This window comes from Brassica rapa, chromosome A05 (assembly GCF_000309985.2).
Source record: "Brassica rapa cultivar Chiifu-401-42 chromosome A05, CAAS_Brap_v3.01, whole genome shotgun sequence".
Lineage (NCBI taxonomy): Eukaryota > Viridiplantae > Streptophyta > Magnoliopsida > Brassicales > Brassicaceae > Brassica > Brassica rapa.
This window is the reverse complement of record NC_024799.2, coordinates 4961258-4983203: the sequence shown is the minus strand read 5'-3', so window position 1 is coordinate 4983203 and position 21946 is coordinate 4961258. Positions and strand designations below refer to the sequence as shown.

Sequence of the window (21946 nt, the reverse complement as noted above, 5' to 3'; positions counted from 1 at the left end):
GTCCTCTTCTCACTAGACTATTTACATAGTTTGCCATTATACACTAGACTAACATTTCTCTCATATATTATGCTTTATATCTCTACATAAGTATTATATTCGATTACTCACTTAAACCATTCGCGAAATACATGTTTGGTTAAGTCTTGGTTTTTTTGACTATTATGGTTCTTTGACTATTAATCATGCCGAACCAAATTACTAATCTTATATGTTTAACATATAATCATTTTTGGTTTTGTGACTATACTTCGATAGCAACCTTACATATATATTTATTTTTGCTTCATAAGAGCACATTCGTCGATGAAACCGGCGGTTTTATTTGGTCTGGCCGTGATTAGCTGACTTGGACGAACCTTTGGGTCTATTGAGTTGGTCATTTAATGGTGCAGCCATCACAACTATTGCATATTTACGTAGGTTTTCTACTTCGGTATCAACCTCAATTGTATATTTATGTGTTACGTATTATGCTTTAGAACTATAATGTTAATTGTAGTCGAATATAGATTAAACTGTGTATATAATGTATTTATAGCTAATGTGAGGTTTTGGGTTTTAATATATACAGACATCAGTAATATACTATACGTCATTGACATATCCAAGTCATTTGTCTAACATAAATTAATGTTGATAGTATTAGCATAATCACTCGTAAAATATGTATTTTGAGCTAACTTAACTGGGTATCTACGTCAAATCGAGTCATTACTCCTTACATAGTTAGTGGTTGTACATATATGAAAGTTTGATCATGTTTCTAAAATTGATCCAACATCAGCTACGTCAAATTGATTGTATATAACTGAAAGTTTATCAAAATTTCAAAATTTTAAAACTACAGCACACGGTTAATAAATGTAGATATAATAACAATTTTAAAAATAGAAAGTGAATTAATATGACAAAATCGAGATACATAAATTGATACGGCAATTACGTTTGTAAAAAAAAAGGAAAGTTTGATTATTTTCCAAAATTTTAAAATTTGGCACACGGTTATGAAAGTTGGGGTTATCGTCCCAGTTTGTTTTTAATTGTCTGTACCTTATTTGATATGGTTTGATTTAATATATTTTGTGTTAAAGCAAGTTATAATTCTTAATTGGAGCGCAAGTAAAGCTACTGTAATTAGTGAAAATTCTCTATAATCAAGGAGATTTGATTTTATCACATTAACTCTAAAGATTATTGTGAGCGATAATCATATGCATATAAATACCAAACCTTGGACACATCTCCTCATCACATTCTTATTCCGACAACTAACTATCACAAACCATTCTTTCAAGCAGAACACAAATGACAGGCTTCAACTCCGTTGTTGATTTAAAAACCAGGAGTCCTGAAGAAACTATTCACACCAGTTGTGCTTTTATCAGTTTTTTTGTTATTTCTTTTACATTTTATAATTCTATTACTTTTGTTACATTTTATATTTTAATCATATTTTTTATGAATTAAATAATAATTATATTGCCTATGTTTTGTTTTATCTTAAACTCATAATAAATTTATATTAAGTATTTGATTATTCTTAAAGAATATTTCCGATTATCTAAAATTTGATATTGGGTAAAAATTGCGGGTTCACAAATAATTAGCATGTATTTATTTATTTATTTTATTTTTTAGAAATAGCATGTATTTATCTTTAACATAATTTAACATAACACAAAAAATTGCGACGAAATATGAAAAATTTCAAAATCAGAATTGGTTATTGATTTGAGATTGATTGATTTTTCAATCAAGCCGCAACCTTTGTTTCCTTATATTAAAAATAAGAATAAAATGTTTTCTGATTTTAAAAGATCAATTTGTAAATGGAGTAATAAGGTGACTATCACTTTGTGTGTATTATATCTATTAAATTAAACAATATAATTTTTTACTTCATTCATCCTGCGCAAGGCGCAGGCTACCACCTAGTTCTTTGTTAAATAAGAAAAATGAGCTAAAGTGACAATTAATATGAAACATAGGGAGTATAATTTATGTATAACAGAAAGAGAAAGCAGCACATGTATTATGAACAAATTCTATCTTAATCTCTTGCTTTAAATAAGATTCAAAATGAAGCTCTTAAAAGATCTGTCAATCATCCGCGTCACCATAACCCAAAAAGAAAAAAAATTCGATTATACCGTTACAAAGGACATTGACGTAAAGTAAGTGGGGTCAATCGAAAACAATATAAAATTAGAAGGGCACAAATAGAAACAAAAATTAAAAGGCTTTCTCTCGCTGGAGGAGGTGTAGGCTTCCCTCCACATCTCTATGCCCCCCCAACACAAAAACTCCTCCCTTCCCTCGTTTTCTGCTCTCTCTCTCTCTCTCACTAAAACCCTCGCCTCCCCTTTCTCTCTCCTCCACCGGGATCTTCGAATCGAACTCCGCTTCACAACGATCCATGTCCGGCGGCGTACGATCTTCCCCCGGTCCTTCTCACCAGCCGCCGCCGCCGCCGTCGTCCTCGGCAGCATCTGTGCCCGTGGTGCCACCTATAAGCCGACACTTAGCGTTCGCCTCAACGAAACCGCCGTTCCATCCCTCGGATAACTACCACCGATTCACCCCTTCGCACCTCACTAACAACCTCGTCAATGGCTGTGGAGGACTCGTAGATCGGGAGGAGGACGCCGTCGTTCTTAGATCTCCTGTGAGTTCGCCTCGGGTTTTTCGATTTTGGATTTAATGCGATTATCGCGAGGCCTTGTCGAATTTTAACCTCAGTTTAGCTTCACGATGGTACATTTGTGTGCGAATCGAATTACACGAACTCGACACGCGAATCTAGTCAACCATTTATTCCAATTGTTATGGTTTATTGAGCTCTAATTGTGCAGTTTTGATTTCCCCAACTGTTAAATTGTGTGTGAGTCAAAGTGTTAGTATCAAAGTAATGTTACATGAGGCTTGGAGTATTTTATTTATTTATCATGTGCAATGTTTGCAGTAGATTCTATTGTTGTGGAAAGTTTCAAGTTAAATAACAGTTTTAGGATAATTGCAGTCACGGAAGAGAAAGACGACTATGGATGTGGTTACTACTACTACCAGTTCTACTAGTAATGGATTCACGAGTTCTGATGGTTTCACTAGCAGTCCCTGCCGAACTCCTGTTTCAGCAAAAGGAGGCAGAGTCAACATCAAGTCAAAGTCCAAAGTAAACCAGTCCATTCCCCAAACACCCATCTCAAATATTGGTAAGAAAGAAAGAACTACTCTTTCTTGTTTGAATTATCCTCCAGAGAGCTGATTGGGTTCATGGTAAATTTGCAGGTTCTCCTGCCACACTAACTCCTTCTGGAAGTTGCCGTTATGACAGTTCTTTAGGTAATTAATTAACCCACTGTTTCCTATTTATCTCTAAGATTTAATCCATGGTGTGGTGAATATGAAGATGCTGATATAAATCTGTTCAGGTCTCCTTACGAAAAAGTTCGTCAATCTAATCAAACAAGCCAAAGATGGAATGCTGGACCTGAACAAAGCTGCAGAGACATTGGAGGTGCAGAAACGTCGTATATATGATATTACAAACGTTTTGGAGGGGATTGATCTCATTGAGAAGCCTTTGAAGAACCGAATCCTTTGGAAGTGAGGATTTTATGATATAATTATTATGCTTATGCAGTTCGAACCATGTCTTTGTTGGGATACTTCTTCAGTCACTTACATACATCTATACTCACCTGTGGATCAATAAACTTGACCAGGGGAGTTGATGCTTCGGGGCCTGGCGATGTGGATGCTGATGTTTCTGACGTACAGGTGCGGTATATCACAATGCACTTGATAAATTTATTATGCACTTAAGTGAAATGGCATGCACTTAGGTTCTGGCCTCGGTTGATTGTTTTCTTCTTGCAGGCAGAAATTGAAAACCTTTCCCTCGAGGAGCAAGCGCTAGATAACCAAATCAGGTTTCATAGCATTCATTTTAAGAGTTTTGGGATGTTGTGATTATCGACTCAACCATTGCTGACGTTTAGTAACTTGTTTTCAGAGAAACGGAGCAAAGATTAAGAGATCTGAGCGAAAATGAAAAGAATCAGAAGTATAAATCTCCGTATATCTATTGTTTTATAGGCTAATTTTTACTTAAATGCTATTCTTATGATGGGGACTTAACCAATCTATCCCCATTGTTCAGATGGCTTTTTGTAACCGAAGAGGACATCAAGAGTTTACCAGGCTTCCAGGTCTGTCCTTCCTATTTCATGTCGTCTGCCAATCCCAAAACTTTTTTTTTTTTTTCACTTATATCTCAACTCTCACTTTGCTGCCCCCGCAGAACCAGACACTGATAGCCGTCAAAGCTCCTCATGGCACAACTTTGGAAGTCCCTGATCCAGATGAGGTTAGACTCTTTCAACAACTTTGGAAGACACCTGCTATTCATCATTAGATGCGAAAATGTTATGATAATATGTTTCTTATCCACATTGACAGGGGGTTGGCCACCCTCAAAGGAGATACAGGATCATTCTCAGAAGTACAATGGGTCCTATTGACGTATACCTTGTTAGGTACTTTTCTTTCTCGTCAAGGAATTCAAATGATAGAAGGAAGTCACTTTTCTGCTTACATGTCTTTTACTTTGACATCATGTTCAGTGAATTTGAGGAGAAGTTTGAAGACACAAATGGCCCTGCTGAACCACCACCACCACTATGCTTGCCTATTGCTTCTTGCTCGGGATCTACAGAAAACCATGACATAGAAGCCTTAACTGCTGATAACACAGGAACTGCCATTGAGGATCAGTTGTCTCAAGTACATGCACATGCTCAACCGGGCGAGACCTCTGATCTTAATTATTTGGAGGAGCAGGTAGGAGGAATGCTTAAGATTACTCCCTCTGACGTCGAAGTAAGACAACCTCGATTATTTTTAAAAATTACTCAGAAAGAACTACAGAATTTCATATCTGATATGTTATCTAAAATATCATTGCGTTACGCAATTGAACTTATCAAGTAGCAGCAATAAAGCCACTCTTCAACTTCAGAAGTCCTGAAACTTTGGCATGACTCTCGCTTACCTTTTGATGTGGTCTTACATATTCTTGCAGAATGATGATACGGACTACTGGCTTCTCTCCAATGCGGACATTAGCATGACGGATATTTGGAAAACAGACTGTATCCTTTGGTTTTTCAAAACCTGTTTCTCTTTATAGCTGTTCAGTGGTATATAATGCAATCCTTAATTCATATGCTAAAGCTGGTATCGATTGGGACTATGGAATAGCTGATGTGAGTACTCCACCACCGATGATCGGTGACATATCCCCAACCGCTATTGACTCAATCCCGAGATGATGCAAGAAGATCAAACATGCATCTCATCCCAAATGATTTTCTTTCTCACCAACTCTTGGCGCCCCAATCAAATCTAAGGAGGGACCAAATACAGAAACGTGTATGGACCAATGGCAGGTGCGTACCATAAATTATACGATTAAAATTATGATCTCATTTATCGCTGGAGTGGTGTAACGAGTGACAATGTAGAGGAGTACTGGTTAATGTAAGTTCAAGAGAGATATATATTGGTACACTAGTTGATTATAAATTTTGACCATTCAATTGCATCGTTATTATCTGCTAAATGAGCTGCACACCAGGTTTAGTTAACCGACACACAAATATTTGTATTAATACTTCTGCTTAAATTTACAAAACCACAAGAACATACAAAGTTCAGCTGTTTTGTTCTTAAGACGGTTTCAAAACTTTCACTTTTCTTTGCCTATATATAACAAATTGGAAGAGGCTCTCCACGTTTATGTACGTTACTATGATGCGGCCTGAGACCTGGAGTTAGAACGGCGAAGCCTGGCTCGGGCATCGGTGATGGGTGATCCTGGAATTGTATCCGGAATGTCGACTCCTTCTCCGTTGAACGTTCCCGCTGCTTCTCGGCCTGGTGTTTGTGGTGGTGTCGGTGGCGGCCACTTCCTCCCCCTGCTCGTTTGCTTCTCTAGCGATCGCAACGCAGATAGTGATTTGTTCAACTCTCTAGGCGCGGGCGGCGAGTTCGGTTCACTCTCTGTCTCCACCGGTGACTGCGTTTTAACGTTCACGTTCGGCTTCACAAAGTAACACAAAAGGGTCAGACATTATCAAGTAGTACTAACATATTTTAACTGAGAGACAATATTAATTAGACAGCCTATGGGTTAGTACCGGTTGGTTAGCTGCGGCTGCGGCAGGGAACCGGAGCGATTGGGCGAGTACATATTGAAAAGCCTGGATGAAGGTGGATTGAGCAGCCTGGGCAAAGTTGTGGAAGTAGAATATGAAAAAGTCCCAAGCTCTAGCTCGCAACTCCATAATCTTTCTGTCAATTTCTGTCTCATGCTGAGCTATGTATGGCTTCAACAACGTCTCATACACATGTCTCGTTCCCTTCATCCATTGTTTCTCGAGTTATATAATTAGTGGATAACCATTTATATAATATAAGTACTATCCAACAAGGCAAATGTCTAGTACCTTCGTTTTGGGATACCACAGATATACGAAGAAGACCACTTTCATTTCTCCATATAACGGTAACCTGCAAAATAATAATTGCATTTGCCAATTATTTAATGAATGATATATTATAAATTAGGGCATGAATAAGATATTTATTACCATGAGATAAATATATCGCCTACCCTCTCGAACGACGAAATTAGCGCCAACAGTATCCTAGATATTTAAACACAAATATTTAGTAAAAATAACCATTTTTTGAATATATACTGAGTTGAAACTATAACGTGCATCCCGTACATTGATGCCTCAGTCAAATTATTCTAATAGAAATGTACCATTAGTTTCTAAGTTGTATATTACAGAATAGTTCGAAACAAAATGGAATTTTCTTTCAAAATATATTGGAGACTTTTGTAGGAAATATATCTGAAATTAATTATAGATATTTTCTAACAAGCAACACCAACCTTATCCGAATTTCGTTATCTTCTAACTTCTCAAAATTAAACAATCCAAAAAACCAAAAGAAATCTAACTTTCACCAAACTAACACCATTACAACACATGCGCAGTGGATTTATATATGAATGTTATAAACATAATAAGGATGCTATTTATAAGTACCAGTATTGGCACCAGAATCTGAGTTCCTCGATATCAACTTTGTTCTTCTCCACCGTTTTAAAGCATTCGAAAGCTGGGTATGTGTACCCTAATATTAATCTGCCATCATATATCACCATTTTTATAATCATATATATACATACATTAATCTATCAAGACATCCAATTATGATGAACCAAATAAATAGCAAGATAAGATAGGGCAGGGCATACACAAGGAATCTGATGATGAAATCTCCCAACATCTTCAACCAATTCAGAATTATTTCCTGCTTGTACATTCCATTACAAACATAAGAGAACCGATTAGCAAACCCAAATGATAATTATTTTTAGCAGATAACAATTGTTAACGAACCTATTGAAGAAGATCAAAGAAGTTAGGAAGATCTCGTCCTCGTATGAAGAAGAATGTATGGACTTGTTCTTTTTCCCGAGGAACCCAGAAGGATCAAAGCTGCAAATGGTACAAAACTATGTTTATTGGTTACGGATTTCGTATACTACAAGAAATTATAAAATAAATATTTAAGTTAATAACAAACCTAAATTAAAGGAGAGGGTGTCTCTCCGATTTAAGCAAAAGAAAAAAGAAAACAGAAACTTTGAATCTCAGAGAGAGGAAAAAAGATGGAAGAGAACAATGTTTTATATATATGAGATGCTTAGAATTATTTAGGAAAAAAGCAATAAAAAAAACAAACGGTTTATTTCTTGCCACATACGCTACTGGGATCTTTGGGGGCACGAGGAACAGGTTTTTCGGTTGACCGTTACCCTCCGAACTATGTTTTGAAGGTTATTCTCGTAATTTACAGGATAGTGGGAGTATCAACTATCAAGCTACGGCTTTTTGGCTTAAATGGATCGGGGTAACAAATTATATGGGTTAATCTAATAGCGATTTATCAATCTCATAAGGCCCACTACAAACCCATTTAAATATTTTGGAAAAGTCCAGACTCCATCAGTGCTCGGAGATTGACAAGAAAGAGTTCTCAGTAGAATGTAAAATTTATTAAATCAAAACCTTTGTGCATCAAGTGCAAATGTTTTAATGTGTAAAAGAGATAAAAAAAATATTTACTCTGAAAGAGCTATGAAAAAAATTTCCCTCATGGCATTGACTCTCTAGTCCCAAACTATGTGATCCCTCTTCAAGATACATGCTTCGTTTATAGACATGGTTTCAGAAAACATGTGAAATGAACCTTATATTGTTGAATATCCGTCTCCTTTTTTATCCTATTTTTTTTTGTCTGTTTCTAAATCAGAATTATAACGAGCTCAATAAAACGAGAACTATAGACTTCAAAATCAAGAATTTTTTGGGAACCATGTTTTACTGATTTGACTGTTTCACGGCGTCTAATATCCATGTTAATGATTTCACTGTTTTACGGGTAGGACTACTGAATATTAAATCTCATTCACTCCCCTGGCTTTTGCATGTTGGATTGACGTTTTTCACCCAAATTGAAAAACAAGTTGAATATGTGGTCATACAAAACTTGATCTTTGTACTTGTGTTGTATGTAATCAGTTTTAAAAACTTTTTAAGTACGGTAAATTAATTTAAAATTATCACTAATAACATTTTAAAATAATCAAAATATTTTAGTTCAGTATTTTATACGAATTGGAGAATGTACATCACTTTTGAAAGCATAATAATCTTGTACTTTATAGAAAAAAAATCAGATATATCTACTACGTAAGACGTATATGCTGGCCAGCCATATAGATTTGACTTCTGAGACACATCATAAATTATCAATTACTTGACAGGATAAAATTGTTTATTATAAGTTAAATAACTCAATAAATCTAATATTTTTAAAAAAATTAGTAGAGTAAGTAAACGTCAAATTAATGCCCATGCTGTCGTGCATTTGTAGACCTATACTAATGTTTAAAATAACATTCAACAAATTCAAAATAAATCTCAAATTGTTTCTGAACACCAAATTAAATATTAATGCAAAGAGTTTACTTCTCATTAAACCATCACAGTCCCCACATGCACCCTTTAATACCAATCCCAAGCAGACACTCTCTCTCAAATCTATTTTATCTTTACAGTCAGAGAGAGACAGAGTCACAAAAGAGACAACAATGGCGGTGAAAAGCAAGAAGAAGAAGATGGTCCTTAAGGCAGTCTCTGTTGTTGACATCGGTTGCAGCAACTGTAAGTTCCCAACCTTGACTTCTTTTTTCAACCGTTCCTCCAAAAAGCCCCGCCTCTACTCCTCTACTTACGGCCACGGCCACTCCTCCTCCACCACTACCACCGTCTCTTCCTCCTCCAACATTCCCTCCACAACTCACTGGTTCTCCGACAACGTCTCTTCCTCCTCCGCCGCCACACCCTCCGCCGCTGTAGCCGTCGAGAAAGACTCCGATGACCCGTACCTCGATTTCCGCCAGTCTATGCTACAGATGATTCTCGAGAACGAGATTTACTCCAAAGACGATCTCAGGGAGCTTCTCAACTGCTTCCTCTCACTCAACGAGCCTTACCACCACAGCATCATCATCCGCGCCTTCTCCGAAATATGGGAAGGAGTTTTCTCTGCCGCCGTCAAACGCCGTGGCAGCGTCCAAGAGTCTCCGCTCGTCCGTCATCATGGACCGTCACGGGCCTCACGTGATTACCATAATCACCATTACTACTGATCGATGTAATGTATAATAACTCTTTTAAGTTTAAACTAAGTATCATGCCATGTCACCAATAATGTATTGACACGTTGACTATCTATTGCACCTACTACCGATGTGTCAATATATTATTGGGTTTGGGCTTTTAACTTCTTATCTTAGCTTTGGGATTCTCTTGTTTGTCTTTGAACCAAGGGTAACGAAAACAATGGTAGAATGTTATGTAAAATGACCTTTCGTTTTATGAACTACTGTTAAAAATAGACATGCTTCTGAAATTACATCTATATACTTTGTCTTAAACTATTACAACTATATAATGCATCTTTGACGTTAAACTATCTTACAAAATACTTGCAATACAAAGAAAAGTCGTATCTAGATGTTTTATCTTTCTGTTACAAGAAAAAGAGAGGACTTTTTCTCTTTCTGGGTCAAGAAGTTGTATTTAGACATTTTACATTTTTACCAACAAAAAAGGTTATATTTAGATTTTAGATGGTCAATATGCGATTATTTTATGAGACTTTGATAATTTTTTCGGCAACTTGTATAGTCTATATAGCATGTTAGATAGTTTTATATGCTAACTAACAAGTAAAATGTTAATGTATATAATTGTCTTGAGAAGAGTTCCGAATTTCACACATAACACGCAAACTTAATTGCAATCCCTTTTAGTTATCTTGTTATAGGTTAATATGTTTTTTTTTTTTTACAAATATGAACTTCGATACATAAAGCTTCGGTTATGAAAAGACTATATATCAAATATCAAATCAAAGCAGTTTAGAAATACCTTATGGAACTACGCTACATGGCAACAAATTTTCTGGCTACAACCAATATACAAATAATTATGATGGAATTTATAATATAATATCACTACATGCTTAGATGTTGATTTTTTTAGTTGTAATCGGCCAAAATCGAATAAGAACAGATATTTCGAAGATTTTGTGCACTCGTGACTCTCATAACGATGATGACGTGAACCTTCCGAAAACCAGTCCACGTGAACTCTTTTTGTTTATTTATCCTTAAAGTACGGATGTGCGGAAACGTAAGATCGTAGTAACAAATTTTAAAGTCATTTATACTATCACGTAAGACACTGTCAAAGAATGATGAATGTACGAAATGGTCGATAGATAATATTTTCAATACCCGTAAATAAAAAAGCTTATACAGCCGAAAACAGTTAGGTTTACAATTTTTTTTTTGTAGAAATGAACCACACAATCACACATGTCTTGTGAAGTAAATAAAGCATTATGTATCGTTTTTTTTTCTCAAATAGGCCATTACAACATCTCCAATCAATCTTTATCTTTTCTTTTAAAATAAATAGTTTTAAAATTAGAGATAGATTTAATTTTATGTATGCATCTACCCATCTATAATAGATAATACTACTTCTGAAAAAAAAAATTGTAGGGTGTTACTTATTTGTAGTATACATTTGTTGGGGTAACAAAAAAAACAAATTTGGCTTCGGTATGGAGCCAAAGTTTTGGTATGATAGTTTTTCTGAGGGGGGGGGGGGGGGGGGGGGGGGGGGGGGGGGGACCAGCTACTTGAAGTGTGCTCATTAAGGACTAGTATCCAACATGTCAAATAAGTATGTCTTCAATGTACATGGCTTTAAACTACTAGCGACATTTTTTTGCTAACATCACGTGCTAGCTTAATTAAGATGTATCAACATGTTGAGGCCTGATGAAGATGAGCATTCAGCATCAAGATTGTAACTAACTGCACACCAAGAGTTTGGCCGTGTGCTAGTATATATCTCGAATACCAATCTCGAATTGTATATCAGTCTTTGATGTTAATACTTTTGTTGCCAAATTCAGGCTGTATGATCTATTCTGGAAGCATTCTGATATCGATTTGTTGAAATTGCTAATAAAGACGAAGAAGCATAGCATAATTAAATTGACTACCTAGCTATATTATTAAAATATACTTATTTCCTGTAATTTATTTAGCGTGTTTCAATTACTGAAACCGAAAACTGATCTTTCGTATAGTGGGATTGAGTACAAAATACCAATCTGGGAGGAGGGGGGCAATATATTACTAGTATGCAACATCAAATAGATTAAAAATAATGAAAGCATTTCTCTAAAAACAGGATTGTATTAAATGAAAGCACTATTCGTTTAAACGTTACTAATTTCATACATTTATATATTTCAGAGTAGAATCAAAACTTCCTTTCTCATTTTTAGGTTGTAGTATATTACTACTAGTTAAAAGAGGAAAATACAATACCAGTAGTAGTGATATATTACTACTAATACTTATATTCCAAAATGTTTCCTTGCTGCCCCACAAGAGTATTTTTCAATACGTCCATGTATTTCTACAATGGATACACTATTCACAGAAAAGGAGAGAACATATTGGCCTTGGACGGTAAAAGAAATGCGAGCGCATTGGGATTTGATATTCGCAATAATTAGAAACAGAGTAATAAATGGTGAGGCAGAAACTTCAATGTACCATTTTACTACAGCATTTCACTTCTTCATCTGTATTACTTATTCATGATGACTTTCTTTTTTTTTTCTTTTTCCTCTGTGTATTCTTATTCATCATGATTCATGAATTTGTTTTTTCTATTGATACTGTGGGCAAACGCTTCTTACGCCTTCGGATAGGATCCATCCTTTTAAATATTTGTAATTATTAGTTCTATCTAGTGACCTACTCAGTTCTACAGACATGTCAAGAAAATTTCATTTTTTTCTGTCTTGAGATTTGACATTGGTTCCCAAAGTAATTTAATTCTTCACTGTCCCATTAAATTTCTGGTTCGTTATACGCTTCAACTAAACAATGTTAAGAACTTTAACGGCCGGAAACATTTAACTAGCTGGGATACTCGGCCAAAGACAAGGCAATCAATATATGTAAAATCCAACCAGACACTGAAAGAATAAACTGTGCGAATCACGAATAAGTATTGTTTGACCAAAAAGGCCGAATTGATATAAAAAAAATTACAAATTAATGTTATAGTTAAAATATAAATATTCTAATTTTCTGATGTTTTTATCAAAATATAATATCTTTATATATATATTAAACATCATTTTGAGTTCTATATCTTAAATATAACTTACAAAGAAAAATCTCAAATATAATTTTTGTGAAATTTTATTTTTTTATCATGATATATAGTTTAACAAAATTGTTTTTTATCTTTTAAAAGTTAAAATTGTGTCGTTAGTAAGACAATTTCCAATGTATTTTGCTATTTTCATTTTTAAAATAGATGAACTCTATAATAAAAATAAAATATGTTTTAATATATATTTTAAAAATAATAATTTTTAAATATAAAGTAAAAAATAGAAGAATACAAGAAAAAATATAAATCTCTATTATAGAAGTAGATTAGAGTAATTTCACGTATAAATGTTATTATAAAGGTAAAAATGATAATAGGTTAGAGATGCTCCAAACCACAGACGACTAAACCAAAAGTAGACGAGACACTTGTTTATTATAATAGTTTAAGCACTCCCTCGAATACCATTTGTTGTACGTTCATACAAAACTTCGAAAACGTTATTTAACTATTAAATTATTCATGTATGACACGAAGCTCTTTAAAAAAATTCAAACTTCGAAAATAAAGATCAAATTTTAACGATCAAACCGTCCTCCACCGCACCGCAGTTAACAGTAACAAAAATCTCTGCATATACCATATATCTATACATTTTTATAACTGTTAGAACCGCACCGCAGTCAAACCGCTTGTTCCGCACTGCTCAATTCACTGTTACCATTCAGAGCCTTAATTGGGTACACTCAACTGAAAAAAAGAAATGAGAAGTTTGAATAAAATTATTTTTATCTCATCATCCAAACGAAAGATTTGTAATTACAGTTACAAAAAAAAAAATTGTAACTAAATATATCACCTGTTCTTTTTTTTTTTTTCTATCAGAAGCCACTTTGTTCGTTTCAAACACCTGGTGGGTGGTACCAATTGGTGCTTGGTACTACTACAAAATCCAAAGTAATGATCATTCAAAAACAAAAGTTATGATCATTAGTCGGATGAGAAAGGGTTTTTGCTTAATCACATAACAATTCTGTTTTAGGCCACAGACATGCATGTTTGAGCGTAATGAAGTCATATATACGTGTGTTTGTAAAATGGATTGGTCTATGTTTGCTGGTCATGGGTCATATATGTATATGATGGTTTGTGGAACCAAACCAACCCATATGCTCTTTAAAATATGAATTTGACCGATCTGACAAGGTGGTTCGATTCAGTTTGGTTTGATTAATTTAGAAACACTGATTCATCCACAAAAGTTCGCAACCAAAAATCCAATAACTAAAATATGCAACTCCATCTGCACACTACACTTGATCCAACTAGGCTTGTAAGCTGTAACTTGTAAGGCACACACAACATTCTACGAGTATTACTAAGACCACCATTAACGCAGGTTATTAACGAGGTCCTTAGGTATTAAGTGGATTAAAATTAAATCAGAAGAAAAGAAAATAGGGATAACCGGTCCTTAATAGAAGTGTTTTGTGATCGAATATATGTGAGGTTGTAAACCCACGTGTCTGCCTCTCAATTAAAGTTTATTTTTTTTCTTTTCTTTTTTTCTTTCTTCTCTCACTTCGTTTCTTTGTTTTTTCGTGTTCTCTGCAACAAGTAGAGAGACGAAACCGATCGAAACGACGAAACCCACCACTGATCCTCCACATGGATCCTCCACCACCGATACTCCACCACCCATCGTCCGTCTCCGTTCTTGTGTTCTCCGGGACAGAGGAATGATCCAAACCCACCACCAATCAAAACCCACCACCACCGATGGAAACACACCACGATTCCTCTGTCCCTCGATTCCTCCGTCGATCGATTCTCTAAATCTTCTCAGTTCCACGGCGAGTCCCTCGATTCCTCTCTCCTTCTTTCTTCAAATCGTTTGATGTTTCTCACTGAATTTCTATGTTTTTTTTTTGTAGGATGTCGTCGGGATTGTGGCGAAACTATCAAAACTCTCTGAAACTCCGAAAGACAAAAAGGTTCGAAGTTGACGCGAGGAAACAAGAAGGTATGTCTCAATCATCATCCCCTTCAATAAGTTGTTGTTTTCATCTGTGATCTTATTAGTTGTTTATCAGTTTTGTATCTGTTTTTTGGAGAGTTTTGTAGATATGTTGTAGTTACCGCATCAATGAAAGGCTTGTGTTTCATCAGATTTATGTCACTGATCCTGTGAAGAAGAACGGCTTCTACTCTGGAAGGTATACTTTCCATTGTTAATTTTAAGAAGACGTATGTGATTTGATAGATGCTTGTTTAAAAATTTAAATTTTTTGGCTTATAGTGCAGGGAGGAATGAGGCGGTCTAGAAGAGAGTAACTTGGAAGTGACTGAAGCTGATCCTGATTGCAAGACCAGGTACTGTTCGATTTCTAAAAGCTTTTCTTGCTTTGATCTTAATTGATTGTGTCTGGTAGTAGTTGACAAAGTTTAAGATCATTTGGTTGTGAGAATTAGGTTGTGGTTAGAATGAAAGCGTGTGATGAATGCGTACGATTAATGCTTGGTTAGGTAATAAATATGTTAGATATAGGTCAGTTCAGCTTTACTCAACAAAGAGTAAAGACAATTAAAGGAGCCGTATCTTCCAACATCTTCTTCTCTTTTCATCTTTAAAATCGATTATCTTTTTTATCTTTCTTTTCATCTTAAACATCTTCTTCTTTTCATCTTCCAACATCTTCTTCTCTCTTCTTAGCGTGCTTTAGGTTATGGATTCGTATAATCCATATAGCCAGTCCCCCAATTTTGTTGACTTGCTTAACAGTCAACAAGAGAATCCCCTTCCTGAACTCGGATCATCGCAACTCCCTCTCTTTAGTACCCAAAATACTGAAACATCAAGCTTCTGTGAAGACTCACCTACCCAACGCAAAGAAAGAAAGAAATGGGAGCCCTCTGATGATCTAGTGCTCATTAGCGCCTGGTTAAACACCAGCAAGGATGCTATCATAAGCAATGAGCAGAAAGCAGGAACATTCTGGAGCCGCATTGCAGCTTACTATTCAGAAAGTCCAAAGGTGAGAAGAGGTGATAAGCGAGAACCTCTTCAGTGTAAGCAAAGGTGGCAGAAGATGAATGATCTTGTGTGCAAGTTCTGTGGATGCTATGCGGCTGCAACAAGACAGAAAACAAGTGGTCAGAGTGAGAGTGATGTTGTGAAACTGGCACACCAAATTTTTTTCAACGATCACAAGCTTAAGTTTAACCTTCACCATGCTTGGGAGGAGCTCCGTTATGACCAGAAATGGTGTGAGCAGGCTAATACTAAGAGTCAAGAGTTAACTGTGTGTGTGTACTTGTTACTAGTTTTCGTGTATGTTTGTTCACGAGTCAAGAGTCACGAGTTAACACGAGCTGGAAGATGTACTTGTTACTTTGAAAAGTCTCTTGTAGAGTCACAAGATGTGTCTGCTTGTGTCACAAGATGCTTCTCCGTATGTGTCTGCTTGTGTCACAAGATGTGTTGATTGCATTGTAAAGTTTATTTTGTACAGTCACTGCTTCTCTATATAATACAGCATTGTATGCTAAAGTTTTTTGCAAAACACAAACATTCCTTACGTACACAAACGAGTGCAAAACACAAACACTCTCATCTTCACAATTTTTTTTTTTTCTCTTCAATGGCCTCTTCTTCTCATAACAATTCTGAGGAAGTAGTTGATTTCGATACATATTTTGAAGAATATGTTGATCAATATTTTGAGCAAACATTCGAAGATTTAGCCATTAATTATGGTGATCAAGAAGCATCAAAAAAAAAAAGGAAAAAAAGAGTTCACATCGAAAGAAATCGTGAAGAAGGCGATAAACGTTTATGGGATGATTATTTCAGTGAAACCCCAACATATCCTCAAAATCTATTCCGACGGCGATTTAGAATGAACAAGCCATTGTTCATGCGTATTGTTGATCGACTCTCCAATGAAGTTGAATTCTTTCGACAAAAAAAAGATGCTCTCGGCCGTCTTAGTCTCTCTCCACTTCAAAAGTGTACAGCAGCCATTCGTGTCTTGGCATACGGTAATGCGGCAGATGCTGTTGACGAATACCTCCGACTCGGTGAAACTACTGCTCGGTCATGTGTGGAACACTTTGTCGAAGGAATAATATACTTATTCGGCAATGAGTACCTAAGAAGACCAACACCGGACGATCTTCAACGTCTACTTTATGCTGGTGAGTTCCGTGGATTTCCCGGGATGATAGGGAGCATCGATTGTATGCATTGGGAGTGGAAGAATTGTCCCACCGCTTGGAAAGGGCAATATGCACGTGGTTCGGGAAAACCCACAATTGTTTTAGAGGCGGTTGCTTCATTTGATCTCTGGATATGGCATGCGTTTTTTGGACCTCCAGGTACCTTAAATGATATCAATGTTCTTGATCGCTCACCTGTTTTTGATGACATAATACAAGGTAAAGCACCGCAAGTCACTTACTCGGTCAATGGAAGGGAGTATCATATGGCTTACTATCTCACTGATGGGATTTATCCAAAATGGGCTACTTTTATCCAATCTATTCGGGAGCCACAAGGACCGAAAGCGGTTTTATTTGCTAAACAACAAGAAGCTGTCCGAAAAGATGTCGAGCGTGCTTTTGGAGTCTTGCAAGCTCGCTTTGCCATTATTAAAAACCCGGCACTTTTTTGGGACAAAGCCAAAATTGGAAATATTATGAGAGCATGTATCATACTCCATAATATGATTGTAGAAGATGAGCGAGATGGATATTCTCTGCTTAATGTTTCAGAGTTCCAACAAGGAGAAGACACCGGGAGTTCACATGTCTATGTTGATGTGGAAAGAGATATCCCTTCAAATATTACCAATATGATGGGTGTTCGAAGTAAAATTCGTGATCCACATAAACACCAACAACTGAAAGCTGATTTGGTTGAACACATATGGCATAAATTTGGAGAGTTCTGAAGATAACAACAAGTTCGGAAGTTTGCTTCAAAATATTCTCGATTATTGTACTAATCTTTATTTTCATGTTTTTTTTTTAATTTATGTTTAAAATGTTATATTTTAATATGTTTTGTTTAATAAATATATTTACAAAAAAAAAAATTAAGAATCCCTAATTAAGAAACCCCCATTGGACCGCTTAAAATGAGAGTTTCTTAATAGAGGTTATTAAGCCCACTAAAGATTAAATTTATTACTAAATATTCATTAAGGACCCCTAAAAGAGTGTTAGGGATAAAGATGGTCTAACACACTCTTTTTTTTGGACAACACTAACATGTTCATGTTTTAAGCTGAACAAAACAATCAATGGCCAATGGGTGATATAAATATATGACCCAACTACCAAAAGTAAATATTACTAATAATGAAGTAAATTTCAGATTAGACTAACAAGCAACTAGTACTAATGATGACCTCAAAAATCTGTGAATATGAACACGAAAACAGTAAAAGAGCAATAACGCGAGATTCTCGTGCTCCTCCATTAATGCCTCTCAAAACTTCTGAAATCTTAATTGTATCTAAGTTAAAGGTTTTATTTATTACTGATGAATTAATACTATAGGTTAGGTCCGAGAAGGACTAAAGGCAATGTGCATAGTTTCTCACAATCTATATACTATAGCAATTTGGGTTTAGGTGTTTGGAGATAAATATGTTACTGATGGAAAGTTTGAACAAAAATAGAAGTTATTTTTATAGAAAAATATTTCTACATTCCTCGACACAAATTGTTTTTTTTTTTGGTTTATATCCACTATACTTTAATATATATTTTAAATAATTCAAAGTAATTCTGGTGTAATTTTTATATGTTTTCAATCATAAATTAATATGAAAACAGCCGAGACTACAAACTGGAATTGCTCACACTTGTTTTTTTTTATGCACCAAAGTCTTTATTACTATGATTAAACGATTACAAGAGTAGAAGCAACATCATACATAACATGATGTGTAAAACGATGGGCTAAATCTCATATACATAATTGAGCATAAAACAAAGATAGAAACACAAACTGATAAAAATTTGATAAGACGTTATGCAAGATATCGGAATTGTCACTTATGATCCAATCTATGAAAATTTACACCGCGTTTCAAAATCTTCAAATAACAAACGATTAGTCACAATAGTATGTGACGTCGCAACACCATCCAAACACTCGACCCTCATCTGAATGAGAGTCATTGCATTTACCGGCCCCAAACGAGCATTTACACAAGGTAGCAAACGGCTAAAAAATTTGTAATTATTCCCAGTTTTACATACCGAGAGAAAATCACCTCTTACAAAGAGGGATGTTGGTGGAATGAGTCTCTCCTTCGAGAATGATGAGGTGGAAGAATATCTCTCTCGGTCCTGTCGAGAGGAAAGTTGATTAAGCTTATCCACAAAGGGTATTCTTAACGAGCTGATTGTGACAAGCTTTAGTAATCTCAAATTTGTAGATGAAACTGAGCAATGCCTTGAGGTTGAAGTAGCTAACTTTGGTCCACATATAAATATTGAAAGATCAGGCCAAAAGCTGTTATCATATATGCTTCCACTGTCGTGTGAGGATTCTGAATTTCCCATAAAACATATACCAAAGATAGCCAACCATGTTTGAAGTGGGCGCTGCAATTTAACAACTTGCGCCTTCACCACCTGGAGAATTTGAGCAATATGTGCAGAGCAACTAGAGCATTCAAGTTTTGCAAAATCTGAAACGTAGTTTCTGGATATAATGTCGTTCTCACCCCATGGTAGAGCTGAAAGGGTCATCCCTTGAAATAAATCAGACATTAAAAGACTTGACTCCTCCACACCGGCGAACAATAAGATGCGCTTGATTCTAATTTCCGAAGGAACAAGCATTAATTCCAAGCATAACCTAAGGACTTCACCATTACCGTGATGAAACCATGGAGACTTGCCGGAACCAAAGCTGAGCTGTTGGTCGTTGTGGTCGTTAGGATGTACAGATGCGAATGGTGTTTGCGGTGAACAGAGAATGGTCAGTGGGTCGTCAAATGGGAGGCTTATCGTCATAATAGTTTGGCAATCGTGTTCAGAGCTTTTGACGCGCATAGATCTGACGAACAGTGGCCAAAAAAGACTAGAACATGAGTCATACTCACACCAGAAACATACATAGTCAATCTTTCCCGAAGGGAGAACGGTCATCGTCGAAGGAAATGAGGAAGGTCGTACACGTCGTAACATTTTCAGATCGGAAATCTGAGAAGACCCATCTAGAGAAGATGAAGTGCAAGTCATAAGAATCAGATATGTAACTACTGGACCCATAAGAGATGGGCAAGAGATACACAAGAGCCAGAGTATAAAGAGATTCCACGACACCATCTCTCACAATTATCAACAGTAAAAGAGCTTAAGAAACCCAGCCACACAAGAAACACATGGATAAAACAAGTGAAACAAAGAGAAAGAGAGACAACGAGATGAAAAAGGGAGAAGAGACAGCGACGCCGGTGAGATAAGGAGCTGCCGACGTCGGAATCCATGGATGAACGAGTTGTTTTGATAACTGTGCATGGGACAGGTTCTAAATTTACTATTTTCTCTTTGCCCACACTTGTTTATGGGTTTGAACAATATGAACTATTATTTAAGTCCACACTTGTTTATGGGTTTGAAATGTTGTAAAATTGTAACCCTGCTCTTCTTGTTCCCTTTATATCATTTGGTCAGTAAGTTCAAATTTCTGTTTCAGTAAAGAGATTAATGAGTTGAAACAGATTTTACTGACTATAAATAAAAAAAGTCAACAAAAACTGGACGGCGATGTGTAAATTAACCTGGACGAGTCCACGATTGCAAACGTGGGTCGACCTGTATTTGATTATTTAGAACTCGGACAAAGTAACAGACACACTGCAGGGTTTTACTAGTCCAAAAGTTTTAGAGAAACCCAATACATATTTTCTCACAAAGAACTGATTTGAGACTACAAACCCATTAATTGTATCTCCATTTTCCTAGAAATTTAACTTATGTTAATGAAGCCATTTACTTTCCAAATAATATCGAAAGTTTACTGGTTCAATAAATCGTTTACATATTGGTTCAATTCCTAACCCTTTTGTTAGTAAGGAACTTAAACGTTTAATTTTATACTATTGAATCTACATACTGCTATAATTATTTATTTGGAAATAGAGTTGTTTCCATGCATATATATATATTATTTTTTGAAAAAATCATGTGGGATAAAAAGCAGAACCATGATATAAAAATCATGAAAATATAAGATTTTCCGGCTAAAAAGGAAATAAAAATTATCCAGTAATTATAACCAAAACAAAAAATAAACCATTTAAAAGAGATCTGTCGTTGTATTTCTTTTTTTTTCATAAAGACATCTCTAATGGTTGTAATTAAATTTTCTCTCAAAATAAATTTGAATTTCGTTCTAATTGTTGCTCTCATTTTGTTCCTCGAAATAAAATTTTCTAAGTATATTTTTTATTAATATTTACTATTAATTCTAATAAGATTATATTTTTAAAAACTTACAAATTTTACTCAATTCTAATTTTTATTTTAACTAAATCTTTAATTATACATAAATTTAGTTTCTAAAATAATGGACAATGATTTATGTGAACTTATAGTTGTATTAATGAAAATATTATTAATTTCAGCAAAGTAACTAATACAAATATTTAACATTTTAGATATAAAATAAAACTATATACTATTCATATCTTCATTTTTTCCTTTCAAAATGATGATCTATTGGAAAAAAAATTCTTTCATTTTTTTATGTTTTCCCTCAAAATAATGCACTATTAGAAAAGCTTATTTGCCAAATAACAAAAAAAAAAAGAGTGATTAGATTTTTAGTAAGAGTGAAGAGACATAAGGAGAGAGAGAAGGTGTTTTTGGTTAGATAGTGAATTTGTGTTTTTTTATAGTTATAGAGGCAAATTTCTCCTATTAGAAATGGTCTAATAAGTTTGGCCTAAACTACATTGCATTACCAAAAGAGTGAAAATGAAGAAGAAACAACACCGAGGAGGCAAAGGGTGTTTGCTTGATAATATGAGCTAAGTTGAAATTTTTTTTTTTGAACACGA

The 21946-nt window shown here is 35.2% G+C and overlaps 4 protein-coding genes across 6 annotated transcripts; 3 read left to right on the top strand and 1 right to left on the bottom strand.

Moving 5' to 3' along the window:
* The first annotated feature begins 1875 nt into the window (after positions 1-1875).
* LOC103867321 (transcription factor E2FA) lies at positions 1876-5603 on the top strand. 2 transcript variants are annotated; one of them, XM_009145374.3, is made up of 13 exons: positions 1876-2668; positions 3023-3215; positions 3292-3345; positions 3435-3609; positions 3729-3783; positions 3883-3935; positions 4019-4069; positions 4166-4214; positions 4307-4372; positions 4465-4541; positions 4629-4845; positions 5087-5156; positions 5239-5603. In XM_009145374.3, the coding sequence occupies exons 1-13, from the start codon at positions 2420-2422 to the stop codon at positions 5334-5336; spliced, it is 1407 nt and encodes a 468-aa protein (XP_009143622.1). In that variant the 5' UTR covers positions 1876-2419; the 3' UTR covers positions 5337-5603. The 2 variants fall into 2 exon arrangements, with proteins under 2 accessions (XP_009143622.1, XP_009143621.1); XM_009145373.3 differs by having other exon boundaries at positions 1877-2668; positions 4629-4884.
* A 39-nt stretch (positions 5604-5642) lies between these two features.
* Positions 5643-7832, bottom strand: LOC103867322 (HVA22-like protein j). The gene is made up of 8 exons (XM_009145375.3): positions 7669-7832; positions 7482-7580; positions 7337-7392; positions 7125-7223; positions 6657-6713; positions 6513-6576; positions 6204-6425; positions 5643-6106 (listed from the first exon to the last, which is right to left on the bottom strand). Exons 3-8 carry the CDS (start codon positions 7366-7368, stop codon positions 5813-5815), a joined length of 768 nt encoding a protein of 255 aa, XP_009143623.2. The 5' UTR covers positions 7369-7392; positions 7482-7580; positions 7669-7832; the 3' UTR covers positions 5643-5812.
* Positions 7833-8086: 254 nt separating this feature from the next.
* Positions 8087-10065, top strand: LOC103867320 (transcription repressor OFP6). The gene has a single exon (XM_009145372.3). The coding sequence runs from the start codon at positions 8996-8998 to the stop codon at positions 9797-9799; it is 804 nt and encodes a 267-aa protein (XP_009143620.2). The 5' UTR covers positions 8087-8995; the 3' UTR covers positions 9800-10065.
* Positions 10066-11335: 1270 nt separating this feature from the next.
* LOC108871924 (putative nuclease HARBI1) lies at positions 11336-17939 on the top strand. 2 transcript variants are annotated; one of them, XM_033291545.1, is made up of 4 exons: positions 11336-14886; positions 14988-15079; positions 15163-15421; positions 16805-17939. In XM_033291545.1, exons 3-4 carry the CDS (start codon positions 15365-15367, stop codon positions 17813-17815), a joined length of 1068 nt encoding a protein of 355 aa, XP_033147436.1. In that variant the 5' UTR covers positions 11336-14886; positions 14988-15079; positions 15163-15364; the 3' UTR covers positions 17816-17939. The 2 variants fall into 2 exon arrangements, with proteins under 2 accessions (XP_033147436.1, XP_033147435.1); XM_033291544.1 differs by having other exon boundaries at positions 11336-15421.
* Positions 17940-21946: the final 4007 nt, after the last annotated feature.